The sequence below is a fragment of the Xenopus laevis genome, chromosome 5S (assembly GCF_017654675.1).
Source record: "Xenopus laevis strain J_2021 chromosome 5S, Xenopus_laevis_v10.1, whole genome shotgun sequence".
NCBI classification, from domain to species: Eukaryota; Metazoa; Chordata; class Amphibia; order Anura; family Pipidae; genus Xenopus; species Xenopus laevis.
Window position 1 is genome coordinate 12,414,734 of NC_054380.1, and position 13,823 is coordinate 12,428,556.

A 13,823-nucleotide genomic window follows, 5' to 3' on the forward strand; every position below is an offset into this window, starting at 1 on the left:
TAATCACTGCTGCAGGGTTCAGTGGCTGTCTCTTTGTATTCTTTACAACAAAACTGCAGCTAATTACCCAACTGCCAAACTCACCCTGAGAAATACAAGGGCCAATGTCTCAGAAAGGACAGAACACAGGGGCCGGGTGAGCCATGAATCTGGGAGGGTGACGACAAAATAGCCCAAAACTGGCATTTTTAACTGTAAAGTCTCATTTGCTCTCATTATTGGTGTGAGTTATGTACTGACAAGAGGCACATACCCCAGTGAAAAGCAGGTGTTACTGTATTGTTTATATATTGTCTATATTGACCTTGTCTCAAGATACATTTCCCCTGCGGCTCATTCTTTCGCCAACTCCTTCCCTTCATTTGTGTGTTTAGCTCCAGTGCAAACAGCCCTTTCCCCACAGCCAATGATAAACTTGTTTTTTATTATGTCACTTGTGCTGGAAGCAGCCTTGTCCCCTTGTCTTCATGTCCTTAGTGTGAGCTTTATGGAAGCGAGTGCTATTGCTTCTTTCCAAGGCCAACAGATTTCTCCCACATACACTATATGGAAAAGGTTCCTCCGCTATTCATTCCCAAACAAAGGGGATTAAAGGGAGGTTCACCTCGTTTACTTTTAGTATGTTATAGAAAAGTCCAATTCTAAGTAGCTTTTCAATTCGCCTTCGTTATTTATTTTTTATAGTTTTTTTTTTTTAAGTATTTGCCTTTTTCTTCTGACTCTCTCCAGCTTTCAAATGGGGGTCTCTGACCCCTTCTAAAAACAAATGCTCTATAAGGCTACACATTTATTGTTACATTTTATTACTCCTCTTTCTATTGTCGCCTCTCCTATTCATATTCCAGTCTCTTATTCAAATCAAAGCATGGTTGCCAGGCTAATTTGAACCCTAGAAACCAGATGACTGACATTGCAAAATGGAGAACTACTGAATTAAAAGCTAAATAACTCAAAAACTACACATAATAAATAATGAAAACCAATTGCAAATGGTCCCAGAATATCGCTCTACATCACACTTTTTAAAGGATTATCTAAAGGTTCCTACATTTGCCACTATAACAGCCCAATCTCTTCTGAGAAGGTTCCAACTAGATGTTGCAACATAGTTCAGCCACGAGAGCATTCAGCATTGATGTTGGGGTTCAGGCCCGGCTCATTGTCGGGGTTCCGATTCATTGCACAGGGATTCAATTGGGTTGAGGACAAGGCTTTGTGCAGTCTAATTCTTCCAATCTCCATAAACCCATTCTACAGGGGCCTGGTTTGTGCAAAGGGACATTATTGTGCTGAAACAGGAAAGGGGCTTCATTTTTGGCTCCTACACAGATCAACAGGCGTAGGAATGGGCCAAGCATGTCTGAGCCAAAAGCTCCGATGGGGCCCCTGTAGGCTAATTGCAACAAATGGCAAAACCTGCTGACAAAAGGAAAAGATGATATGACACTGCACAGTAGTAGTAACTGACAGAAACCCTGGCGTGATATTAAATACTAAATATTAAAGGGATACTGTCATGGGAAAAAAATTTTTTTTCCAAAATGAATCAGTTAATAGTGCTGCTCCAGCAGAATTCTGCACTGAAATCCATTTCTCAAAAGAGCAAATAGATTTTTTTATATTCAATTTTGAAATCTGACATGGGGCTAGACATATTGTCAATTTCCCAGCTGCCCCAAGTCATGTGACTTGTGCTCTGATAAACTTCAATCACTCTTTTTACTGCTGTACTGCAAGTTGGAGTGATATCACCCCCCTCCCTTTCCCCCCCAGCAGCCAAACAAAAGAGCAATGGGAAGGTAACCAGATATCAGCTCCCTAACACAAGATAACAGCTGCCTGGTAGATCTAAGAACAACACTCAATAGTAAAATCCAGGTCTCACTGAGGCACATTCAGTTACATTGAGAAGGGAAAACGGCAGCCCGCCAGAAAGCATTTCTCTCCTAAAGTGCAGGCACAAGTCACATGACCAGGGGCAGCTGGGAAATTGACAAAATGTCTAGCCCCATGTCAGATTTCAAAATTGAATATTAAAAAATCTGTTTGCTCTTTTGAGAAATGGATTTCAGTGCAGAATTCTGCTGGAGCAGCACTATTAACTGATTCATTTTGAATATTTCCCATGACAAATAGTGGGTTGGTTAAGTACTCCAGTCTTCCTTTTAGATGTTGACTATAGAAAGGGATCCAGTGCAGAGAACATGCTCCGCAGCTGTTGGCATAAGTACAGGTCCTACAGAGAAGGAGTCGTTAGAAGCAGATAAACGAGTGGAGCCAGATAGGGGTTCACGTGCTCTTATTAAAGGGACATGCATTGATTAAATGTGTATTTTCAAAACAATAGATATAGGGATGCACCGAAAAATTCGGCCAAATACTGAACCGAATCCTAATTTGCAAATTAGGAGTGGGAAAAAAAATTCTACTTCCTTGTTTTTGATGAAAAGACACTTAATTTCCATTCCTGTCCCTAATTTACATATGCAAATTAGGATTTGGATTTGGTTCGGCCAGGCACAAGGATTCGGCCGAATCCTGCTGAAATACGCCAAATCCTAGATTCGGTGCATCTCTAAATAGACTATCTGTGTAGCTTTATTAACAGAATTAAAGGGAATGGATGTAAAACTGCTCTTCTGATCAATTCTGCAATATATGTTTTTTTCTAGTTTAAGGACAGGGGCACACGGGCAGATTCGGGAAATCTAGTTGCCTGTCGAGTAATCGCCTCTTCTGCGGGTCGACTATTTCCCCGAACTGCCTTCCTCCTGCTATAATGAGAAAATGCCTGCGCCAATGCACTCGGGCGATTCGATTTCCAAAGTCGCCCGAAGTTTCCTAGTGAGGCAACTTTGGGCGACTTCGGAAATCGAAGTGCCGCGAGTGCATTGGCGCAGGCGTTTTCTCATTATAGCAGGAGGAAGGCAGTTCGGGGAGATTGTCGCCCTGCAGAAGAGGCGATTTAGTCGCCAGGCAACTAAATCTCCCCGAATCTGCCGATTTGTTTAATGGTTACCTAAATCTGTCTAAAAACAAATACAGTGAATTACAGTGGAAATAAACTAGGGATGCACTGAATCCAGGATTCGGTCTTTTTCAGCAGGCTTCAGATTCGGCCGAATCCTTCTGCCCGGCCGAACCGTTTCCGAATCCTAATTTGCATATGCAAGTTAGGGATGGGGAGGGAAATTTTTGTCACAAAACAAGAAAATAAAAAATGGTTTCCCCTTCCCACCCCTAATATGCATATGTAAATTCGGATTCGCTTCGGTATTCGGCTGAATCTTTTGTGAAGGATTGGGGGGTTCGGCTGAATCCAAAATAGTGTATTCCGTGCATCCCTAAAATAATCCAATGATCTGGAAACCCATTATCCAGAAAGCTCCAAATTAGACTTTATTTTATCCAAATAAGCCAATTTAAAAAAAAAAATATTTCCTTTTTCTTTGTAATAATAAAACAGTAGCGTGTACTTGATCCCAACTAATATATAATTAATCCTTATTGGAAGCAAAATCAGCCTATTTGGGTTTATTTAATGTTTATATGAGTTTCTAGTAGACTTAAGGTACAAAGATCCAAATTACAGAAAAATCTGTTATCTGGAAAGCCTTATGTCCAAGCTTTTTGGATAATAGGTCCCATATCTGTATCTACTTTATATTGTGAGTGGGTCCCTTAGCTCAGTAAGTGACAGCAGCCCAGAATGTGCTGAGAAAAGGAGAAGGGGAGCTACTGGGGCATCTTCAGAGGTGCAGATCTTCCCTTCTTAAGGGCTCTGGGGGCCTTGGGTTGGTACAGAAAACCTAATTTCTGCATTTTGCATTGCCTGTGTATGAATGTAATTGTTTTCTAAAACATACTGCTGTTAGTTATTCTGCCCAGGGAGGCCTCTGTGTCTGTATATTTATGTTCATGTCAGCGGGAGCAGCCAGGGTTTGTGATGAGGAAAATGCTTTAATAAACCATGACACTCAGCGGCCAAAGTTTCATGAAAAAAAAAAAATATTACTAGCTTGGTTTTTAGAAGCATTATATTGTTATTTTAGCTCATTTCTGTGTGTTTTCTGTGTCTCGAATTTGTCATTGCTCTGTCCGTTTCCCATTGTAACAAACTTTGTTAAACCTTCATCAGAAGTTTGAGTGCTGGGAAGTGACCCTCCGGCGGCTGCTGAAAATTTTGCAAGTTGATTATTGGAAGTTTTCTGATTTACAGAGAATCTGCAGTGTTTGGAGTTGTGGATAAAAGTTACATTTTGTTTGTCATGCACACGTGCACATGTGTTAGCCATTGTGTCTTTAATAATATACATAATATACATAATACACAAAATAACATAATACACGTCTTATTTACTTACACGCGTGATCTGAATGTAAACGCAGGGGAAAGGAGGGTTAGAGAAAACTTGCACAATTGATTGTACTCAGTCTGTACAGAGAGATCCCATAAAACTATGGCAGCATAGGTATTCCCTGTACTATGAGCAAACTTAGGGGCTGTTCCTGCTGAATTGTGCTTAGTACAGAGGAATACCTATGCTGCCATAGTTTTATGGGATCTCTCTGTACAGACTATGAGCAAACTTATGGGGTCTGTTCCTGCTGAATTGTGCTTAGTACAGAGGAATACCTATGCTGCCATAGTTTTATGGGATCTCTTCTTTACAGCAGGTGAAAATACATCCCTTGTTTACTTCCCACTGGCTAAAATACAAATCACCAGTGGGGAAACGTGCATGGAATGGGAAATACAGTTATAGTAACCATTTAAAGCCCACTCTGAATCCTTTGTTACTATCCATTATACAGGTATGGGACCTGTTAGTCTGAATGCTCAGGACCTGGGTCATTCTGCATAACAGATCTTTCCGTAATTTGGATCTTCTTACGATAAAGGAACAGTAACACCAACAAATGAAAGTGTTTTATAGTAATGAAAATATAATGTAGTGTTGCCCTGCACTGGTAAAACTGGTGTATTTGCTTCAGAAACACTACTATAGTTTATATAAACAAGCTCCTGTGTAGCCATGGGGGCAGCCATTCAAGCACAGGATACACAGTAGATAACAGATAAGTACTACTATAGTTTATAAAAACAAGCTCCTGTGTAGCCATGGGGGCAGCCATTCAAGCACAGGATACACAGTAGATAACAGATAAGTACTACTAAAGTTTATATAAACAAGCTGCTGTGTAGCCATGGGGGCAGCCATTCAAGCACAGGATACACAGTAGATAACAGATAAGTACTACTAAAGTTTATATAAACAAGCTGCTGTGTAGCCATGGGGGCAGCCATTCAAGCACAGGATACACAGTAGATAACAGATAAGTACTACTAAAGTTTATATAAACAAGCTGCTGTGTAGCCATGGGGGCAGCCATTCAAAGCTGAAAAGGGTCAAAATGCACATGATACACAGAAGATAACAGATAAGCTCTGTAGTATACAATGGAATTCTTCAGAACTTATCTGTTATCTTCTGTGTATCCTGTGCTTGAATGGCTGCCCCCATGGCTACACAGCAGCTTGTTTATATAAACTATAGTAGTACTTATCTGTTATCTACTGTGTATCCTGTGCTTGAATGGCTGCCCCCATGGCTACACAGCAGCTTGTTTATATAAACTATAGTAGTACTTATCTGTCATCTACTGTGTATCCTGTGCTTGAATGGCTGCCCCCATGGCTACACAGCAGCTTGTTTATATAAACTATAGTAGTACTTATCTGTTATCTACTGTGTATCCTGTGCTTGAATGGCTGCCCCCATGGCTACACAGCAGCTTGTTTATATAAACTATAGTAGTACTTATCTGTCATCTACTGTGTATCCTGTGCTTGAATGGCTGCCCCCATGGCTACACAGCAGCTTGTTTATATAAACTATAGTAGTACTTATCTGTCATCTACTGTGTATCCTGTGCTTGAATGGCTGCCCCCATGGCTACACAGCAGCTTGTTTATATAAACTATAGTAGTACTTATCTGTTATCTACTGTGTATCCTGTGCTTGAATGGCTGCCCCCATGGCTACACAGCAGCTTGTTTATATAAACTATAGTAGTACTTATCTGTTATCTACTGTGTATCCTGTGCTTGAATGGCTGCCCCCATGGCTACACAGCAGCTTGTTTATATAAACTATAGTAGTACTTATCTGTTATCTACGGTGTATCCTGTGCTTGAATGGCTGCCCCCATGGCTACACAGCAGCTTGTTTATATAAACTATAGTAGTACTTATCTGTTATCTACTGTGTATCCTGTGCTTGAATGGCTGCGATTTATCGCGGGTGACTGAATCTCCCCGAATCCGAGCGTGTCTCTGCCCTTAAGGGACAGACAGCTGCTGCTCACAATAGCAATTACCTATAAGTTTATAACCAGTGAGAATGGAGAATGTATATTGGGAATTTGCCATGAATGACAATTTGTTTCATTATATACTATGTTAGTTTGGGATTGAATCCCCTGTAACCTTGGTCCTGGCCTTGGCTGGGTTCCATTGTGGGTTCATGTAGATGAAGATATGATGTATGTACTGTATGTATTGTATGTGCTGTATGTATGGTGCTAAACATAGGCAACATTGTGAGCTGACAGTATGTGGGTGAATCCCACTCACTCCCCACACACAAGCGTCTGACTCACAAATCCTACAGGTTGGTTCAGATGTTTTTGTTCCCTTCCAAAACAAGAAGATGAAATTAATATTAATACAGCCTCTTCTTAGTTCCTGCCATCCCCCCAGGTTTATACATAGAACTCCTGATAAATGTGTTTTTTCACTAAATATATAACCTAATCATGTTGGCATATGTTCAAAGCATTTGGTCAGGATGTGAGTCAGGGTTCCCTCTAGTGGTGATTAGTTATAATTGTGAATGGTATTAAAGGGATAGACTCAAATATTTATTTTTAACTCTACCTCTGATTGCTTTGTACCAGTTTACTATTATTTAAATTAAAAAGATTAAAAATTGTTATGGAGTTGTTTTTTTCTGCTTAAAACTTAATCACAGTGTCCTGCATAGAGCTCAAAGAGCTAGAATCTCAGCCATAAAGCAGGACAGGACTGCTGCTTACAGTGGGGATCAGATAGGATCTATGCAGCCACTGGGACAGAATGTTCGGTTATACAGATAGCTAGAATCTCAGCTGCCATAAAGCAGGACAGGACTGCTGCTTACAATGGGGATCAGATAGGATCTGTGCAGCCACTGGGACAGAATGTTCTGTTATACAGATAGCTAGAATCGCAGCCATAAAGCAGGACAGGACTGTTGCTTACAATGGGGATCAGATAGGATCTGTGCAGCTACTGGGAAAGAATGCTCTGTTATACAGATAGCTAGAATCTCAGCCATAAAGCTGGGCAGGACTGCTGCTTACAATGGGGATCAGATAGGATCTGTGCAGCCACTGGGACAGAATGCTCTGTTATACAGATAGCTAGAATCTCAGCCATAAAGCTGGGCAGGACTGCTGCTTACAATGGGGATCAGATAGGATCTGTGCAGCCACTGGGACAGAATGCTCTGTTATACAGATAGCTAGAATCTCAGCCATAAAGCTGGGCAGGACTGCTTTTTCCATGTAAGCATAGAATGAATATGATTTTATTTCACTCCCTCTATATTGAAGTGTAACTGTAATCAGTTGGTTGGTACAAGCCATTGAGATGTGGATAAACAGACCATGCAGTATATATTTGTTCCTATCTAGGGCAAAGACAAACTATTTCAGGCACAGTGATTCGTTGCCTTGTTGAGCCTGCAGTCAATATAAAGGAAAATCCGCCAGAGAGCTGTTATTGGTTATCAAACTGTCAGTATTATAGAGACCTGTTGCAGTTAGTGTTGCTGCCTCGGGCCCTGAAATGAAAGCCTAGTGGCTTGTCCTAGACTTTATCTGAGCCAACACCAGAGATGGAGCATCCATCTTTAAACCATGCCTGTTAATAATATAATAATAATATTATTATCCTCCATTTACATAGGGCTGCCCTAGTACTCAGTACTGTACAGATATTTAACATATCATACATGATCATCATATGTCATTCTCCTCATCCCCAGTGCCAGCTGAGCTTACACTCTTAAAGGGATACTGTCATGGGAAAAATGTTTTTTGTTGTTTTTTTTCAACACCCATCAGTTAATAGCGCTGCTCCAGCAGAATTCTGCACTGAAATCCATTTTTCAAAAGAGCAAACCGATTTTTTTATATTCAATTTTGAAATCTGACATGGGGCTAGACATATTCTCAGTTTCCCAGCTGCCCCAGTCATGTGACTTGTGCTCTGATAAACTTCAGTCACTCTTTAATCATGGGATATGGAAATCAAAGGCAAACAGCAGAATAAATGCTAATCAGTGCTTTATTGTGCGTCCACACGACATGTTTCGGGCAGCAAAAGGCCCTTTTTCAAGTGTGTACAAATCACAGTGAAAAGTTGCTTTAAAGATCCACACCTTCAGTCACTCTTTACTGCTGTACTGCAAGGTGCAGTGATATCACTCCCTCCCTTTCCCCCCCAGCAGCCTAACTACATAACAATGGAAAGGTAACCAGATAACAGCTCCCTAACACAAGATAACAGCACTCAATAGTAAAATCCAGGTCCCACTGAGACACATTCAGTTAAATTGAGTAGGAGAAATAACAGCCTGCCAGAAAGTAGTTCCATTCTAAAGTGCTGGCACAAGTCACATGACTGGGGCAGCTGGGATACTGACAATATGTCTAGCCCCATGTCAGATTTCAAAATTGAATTAAAAAAAAAATCTGTTTGCTCTTTTGAAAAATGGATTTCAGTGCAGAATTCAGCTGGAGCAGCACTATTAACTAATGTGTTTTGAAAAAAAATGTTTTCCCATGACGTTATCCCTTTAAGGCCCCTATAATGGTAACACACACTAGGATCTGTTTTATCAGAAGCCATTGAACCTGCCGCTTGTGTTTGGGAGGAAACTGGGCGACCTTTAGGTTATATTCCCATTAAACTGCTTGTACTAAATTCGTGATCTTTCCTCTTGCAGTGAACAGAGCATATGCCAAGCCAGAGCGGCTGTAATGGTTTACGACGATGCCAATAAGAAGTGGATACCGGCGGGCGGATCAACAGGGTTCAGCAGAGTTCATATTTATCATCACACGGGAAATAACACTTTCAGGGTCGTGGGAAGGAAGATTCAGGATCACCAGGTATGGGTTTGTGCAACAGTCGCTATTGTTTAGGCAGCAGTGCACCCGCTTGCTGTGGATTCTACTCACACCCAGTAACTTGCGCCGTCTTGTTAAAGAGACAAGAACATAACACTTGTGTTTATACTCATTGCTCATCCTTCAGCACTTGTTCCCTGCATGTCACGTCCTGCGCTGCATTTGGGCGCAGTAATGATGTCACGTCGCATTAGTCTCCTTATATCATGGCACTCGGCCAACTTGTTTAGGGAAATGTCAGGGGCCCGACTGCAGATTCTTCATTAGCACTCGGTGATTGTATATGATATATTGCCTTTAAATCAACTGCTCCGAGAATGTGCAGTTTTATGGGTGCACACACATACTCCTGTCTGGCAAAATTCATGTCATTTATACTGGTTATACTGGTATTTTTTTTTATGAGCTAAGGGGGCCCAGCCTGAAGGCCAGTTAGGGTGAGATTTGGGGTAAATGCTTATTTGTACCCTGGGTACCCCTGGAACTATAGCAGGGTGACTGTTACCCCAATGTTTCTATATATCTGTAACCTTGTTATGAGCTAAAGGGGCCCAGTCTGAAGGCCAGTTAGGGGGAGATTTGGGGTGAGAGCTTATTTGTGCCCTGGGCACCCCTGGAATTATAGCAGGGTGACTGTTACCCCAATGTTTCTATATATCCGTAACCTTGTTATAAGCTAAGGGGGCCCAGTCTGAAGGTCAGTTAGGGGGAGATTTGGGGTGAGTGATTATTTGTGCCCTGGGTACCCCTGGAACTATAGCAGGGTGACTGTTACCCCAATGTTTCTATATATCTGTAACCTTGTTATGAGCTAAGGGGGCCCAGTCTGAAGGCCAATTAGGGTGAGATTTGGGGTGAGTGTTTATTTGTGCCCTGGGTACCCCTGGAACTATAGCAGGGTGACTGTTTCTAGGATTAATTATATATTGTTAAGCTTTGTAATAACCTGAGGCTCAGACCAATGAAGTAAGTGTTTCAGTATTACAAATATCTATTGCACTTTCTTGCTGCAGCGGCCGCATGTCTCTGTCCTTTGGGAAGGTCCTGAAGTCTCTAATTAAACAGACGGCGCATGAGTCTCCATCCAGCAAAGCCCATAATAATTATATCCTAAGATTAGTCAGTGTTTCATTTTTTATTTTTTGGGATGGGACTCAGAATGAGTCTTGGCAGATTTAATTTAGAATTAATAATGTATCTCCATTTAAATAAGGCTGCTTTCAGATTAACTGTACGGCTGCAGAGAAATGATCACCGTGTATAATGTGGCAATGCATTATGGGAACCCAGTTTCGGGTCGAATGAAGTTCAAGGACCAAACCGTTAATTTTTTATTTATTTATTTATTTTTTTACAATCCAAACAAAATTAAAGAGTGATCTTTGGCTTTAAGGAATCTTTTTGACCGAAAATAGTCAATTTTTGTAACATTCTCCGGGGTGAAAGTGTTGTGTCTGAGTGTTATTCTTCAGCATTACATCTGAGCACTACGTTTATGATATTTGGATCGGCCTTCAATAACACTTGTTATTTTGCATTCAGATGTCCAGCACATAGAGGCATATTTATCAAGGGTCAAATTTCGAATTTGAAAAACTTCGAAATTCAAAAAGACCAACCAAAATTAAGTTTTTTTTTTTTGGCCGAATTGGTGCGTTTTTGATCGATTAGGTCCATATTCAGCTGAATTGGAATCGTACGAATCGAAGGAATATCGCATTCGATCGAATTCAATTCAAAGTTTTTCCCAATAAAAACTTTGATTTTTCAAAGTCCACCAATTGACTCCAGATAGGTTCTAGGAGGTCCCCCGTTGGCTAAAACAGCAATTCGGCAGTTTTGAGATGGTGAATGGTCGAAGTCGAATTTTTAAAGAGACAGTACATGATAAATTTAGATATTCTAATTTTCAACAAAATTTTCAAAAATCAATTTGGACTATTCCCTAGTCAAGGTTCAGAAAAATAGCTCGAAATTCGAATTTTTTTGCATTTAGGATTTACTCGCATTGCCTAGTAACGCTAGAGAAAATTTAGCATTCGGTGCTGTGGACGCAACTCCAACAAGTGGCTCACAAGCAACTCGCCAATCCCTTGGATGTTGCTCTCAGTGGCCTCAAAGCAGGAGCTTATTTTTGAATTCCAGGCTGTGAGGCAAGTTTTAGTTGTATAAAAACCAGATGTACTGTCAAACAGTCTCCTGTAAGCTTACAGTCCACATAGGGGCTACCAATAGCCAATCACAGCCCTTATTTTGCATTCCCAGGAACATTTTTCATGCTTGTGTTGCTCCCCAACTCTTTTTACATCTCATTGTTGCTCAAGGGTAAAAAAAGGTTGAGAAGCCCCGATCTAGGATGCCCCCACATCCCAACCAGGGGCACATTTATTGCTTCATTTCTGAATACTTGCCCAAATTCACTTAGTCAGTCTTATTAACAGTCTGGTATAGGTTCCCATTACTAAATATTGGACTGCACCCATTATTACTGTTATCCCATGATTCCCTAGAAATACCTTGGGATATAAGTGCAGTTTGTTCATTTAAAGGGGAAGTAAAGTCTAAAATAGAATAAGGCTAGAAATGCTGTATACTAAACATAAACATGAACTTACTGCACCAGAAGCCAAATAAAACTAATAATTTATGCTTTCAAAGTTGGCCTCAGGGGGTCACCATCTTGTAACTTTGTTATACATCTTTGCAAGACCAAGACTGTGCACATGCTCAGTGTGGTCTGGGCTGCTTAGGGTAGACAATGCTGTTTGCTATTGCACAACCCTTCATATAAACTAGAGATGTCTGGTGCGCTAAGGTAGAGGCTCGGCCACCTCAACTCCAATATCGGGCAAAGAAATTCGAAGGCACACAGACTGCTGCAAGCAAGGAACACCTTGCAGGTTTAATGCGGTAAATGCAACGTTTCAGGGACACGCCCTTTTGTCAAGCATGGGGATCATCATAAATGATCAAAACAGCACAAGTCAAATAATATCTGTCAAAAGCTGATACAGCAAGACTGATTAATAATCAGAATATACAGACTGCACTGGTCCTGTGTTGTCATGTAATCTAATGTGGATTTTATAGTTTTTGTATTGTTTAATACAAACTTTCTCCAACTCTGCAGAACCAGTGGCTGCAGCAAAATAATCCTCCAAATAGAATCCCAGTTTCTGTTTAAATCTGGCTCCATGATCTTTGTCCCTGCAGCTGGAGTTGGAAACAGTAAAGGGGATGTAAAAGCAAAAATAAAATCCAATACAAATCTCTACACAGTTGCCGACTGCTCTACAGGGAAACAAACAAAGCTGCTTGAGTTCTGCATGGCTGGGAAGTAAGGCGGGGGCTCCCCCTGCTGTTCATAAGTATGATTGTTTCCCTGCTCAGCAGTTAGGGACCATCTGACAATTCCTATCCACAGCAGTAAATGAAGAGGGAATTTCACTGCATACAGTCAGGTTTCTTATAAAAACTTACACATTTTTTAATTCAAGTATATTGGAGATAAGCTTCTTTTTTATTAAAGGAAGTAAAAATGTTTTTTTTTTTAATTTTTTGCCTTAATATGCCCTTTAAATAGTGACGTTGGATGAGTTTACAGGTGTCACCATTGAGATGATAAATCAAAGTTGGTATAACCCAGAACACTCTATATCTGTTTGGCTCACACTGTTGGTTGCCATTGGCAGGGCCGTGCAGGATCCATGTAGCTCTAGTTCTTAAATAGAAACTGGATTAGGCAACTGGCCATGGTGGTGTTTATGTTTCTGGCATTCAGCAGACTGATAACAATGCTTAATCTACATCCAACATAGTAGATGTAGTGAAAAAAAAATGGTTTAATCTCTTCACATGAATCCAGACTAGAACATGTGTCGTTTTATTAACCTGGATAAGCAACCCTGTCTCATGTAGTCGTCGGCAATTACTGGCCACTTTGTGTACAATGTGTTGTGTTATTGTATCCCTGCCAGCAGCTGTTAAAGCTCTTGTCTAGAAGCCAATGCATTCCCATGCTTCAGAATACACACTCTGGGGGCTTTATTTACAAATTCCATGGGCACAAATGCCGGAGCTTGCAAAGGTATGCAAAAATGTAACCCCTTAAAGGAGAACTAAACCCTAAAGATGATTGGTGCTAAAAATGCCATATTTTATATACTGAACTTATTGCACCAGCCTAAAGTTTCAGCTTGTCAATCGCAGCAATGATCCAGGACTTCAAACTTGTCACAGGGGGCCACCATCTTGGAAAGTGTCTGTGACACTCTCATGCTCAGTGGGCTCTGATTGGCTGTTGAGAAGCTAAGCTTAGGGCTCGTCACTAATTATCCAGCTTCCCCTGTAATATAAGCTGATGCTACAGGTTTGCTGATTATTAAATTCTGATGCTAATTGCACTGGTTTCTGTGCTGCCATGTAGTAATTATCTGTATTAATTACTAATCAGCCTTATATTGTGACATTTCTATTCTATGTGTACTGTATATTGTGAGTGGGTCCCTAAGCTCAGTAAGTGACAGCAGCACAGAGCATGTGCAGTGAATCAGCAGAAAAGAAGACGAGGAGCTACTGGGGCATCT

At 40.8% G+C, this 13,823-nt stretch overlaps 1 protein-coding gene across 4 annotated transcripts in view; it reads left to right on the forward strand.

Annotated features, from left to right (window-relative positions):
• Window positions 1-13,823, forward strand: part of enah.S (ENAH, actin regulator S homeolog) — a 74,109-nt gene that overhangs the window by 26,268 nt on the left and 34,018 nt on the right. For all 4 annotated transcript variants that reach the window (XM_018264435.2, XM_018264436.2, XM_018264437.2 and 1 more), the window contains 1 exon segment: window positions 9,054-9,219. In XM_018264435.2, coding sequence (XP_018119924.1) covers window positions 9,054-9,219 — 166 coding nt within the window.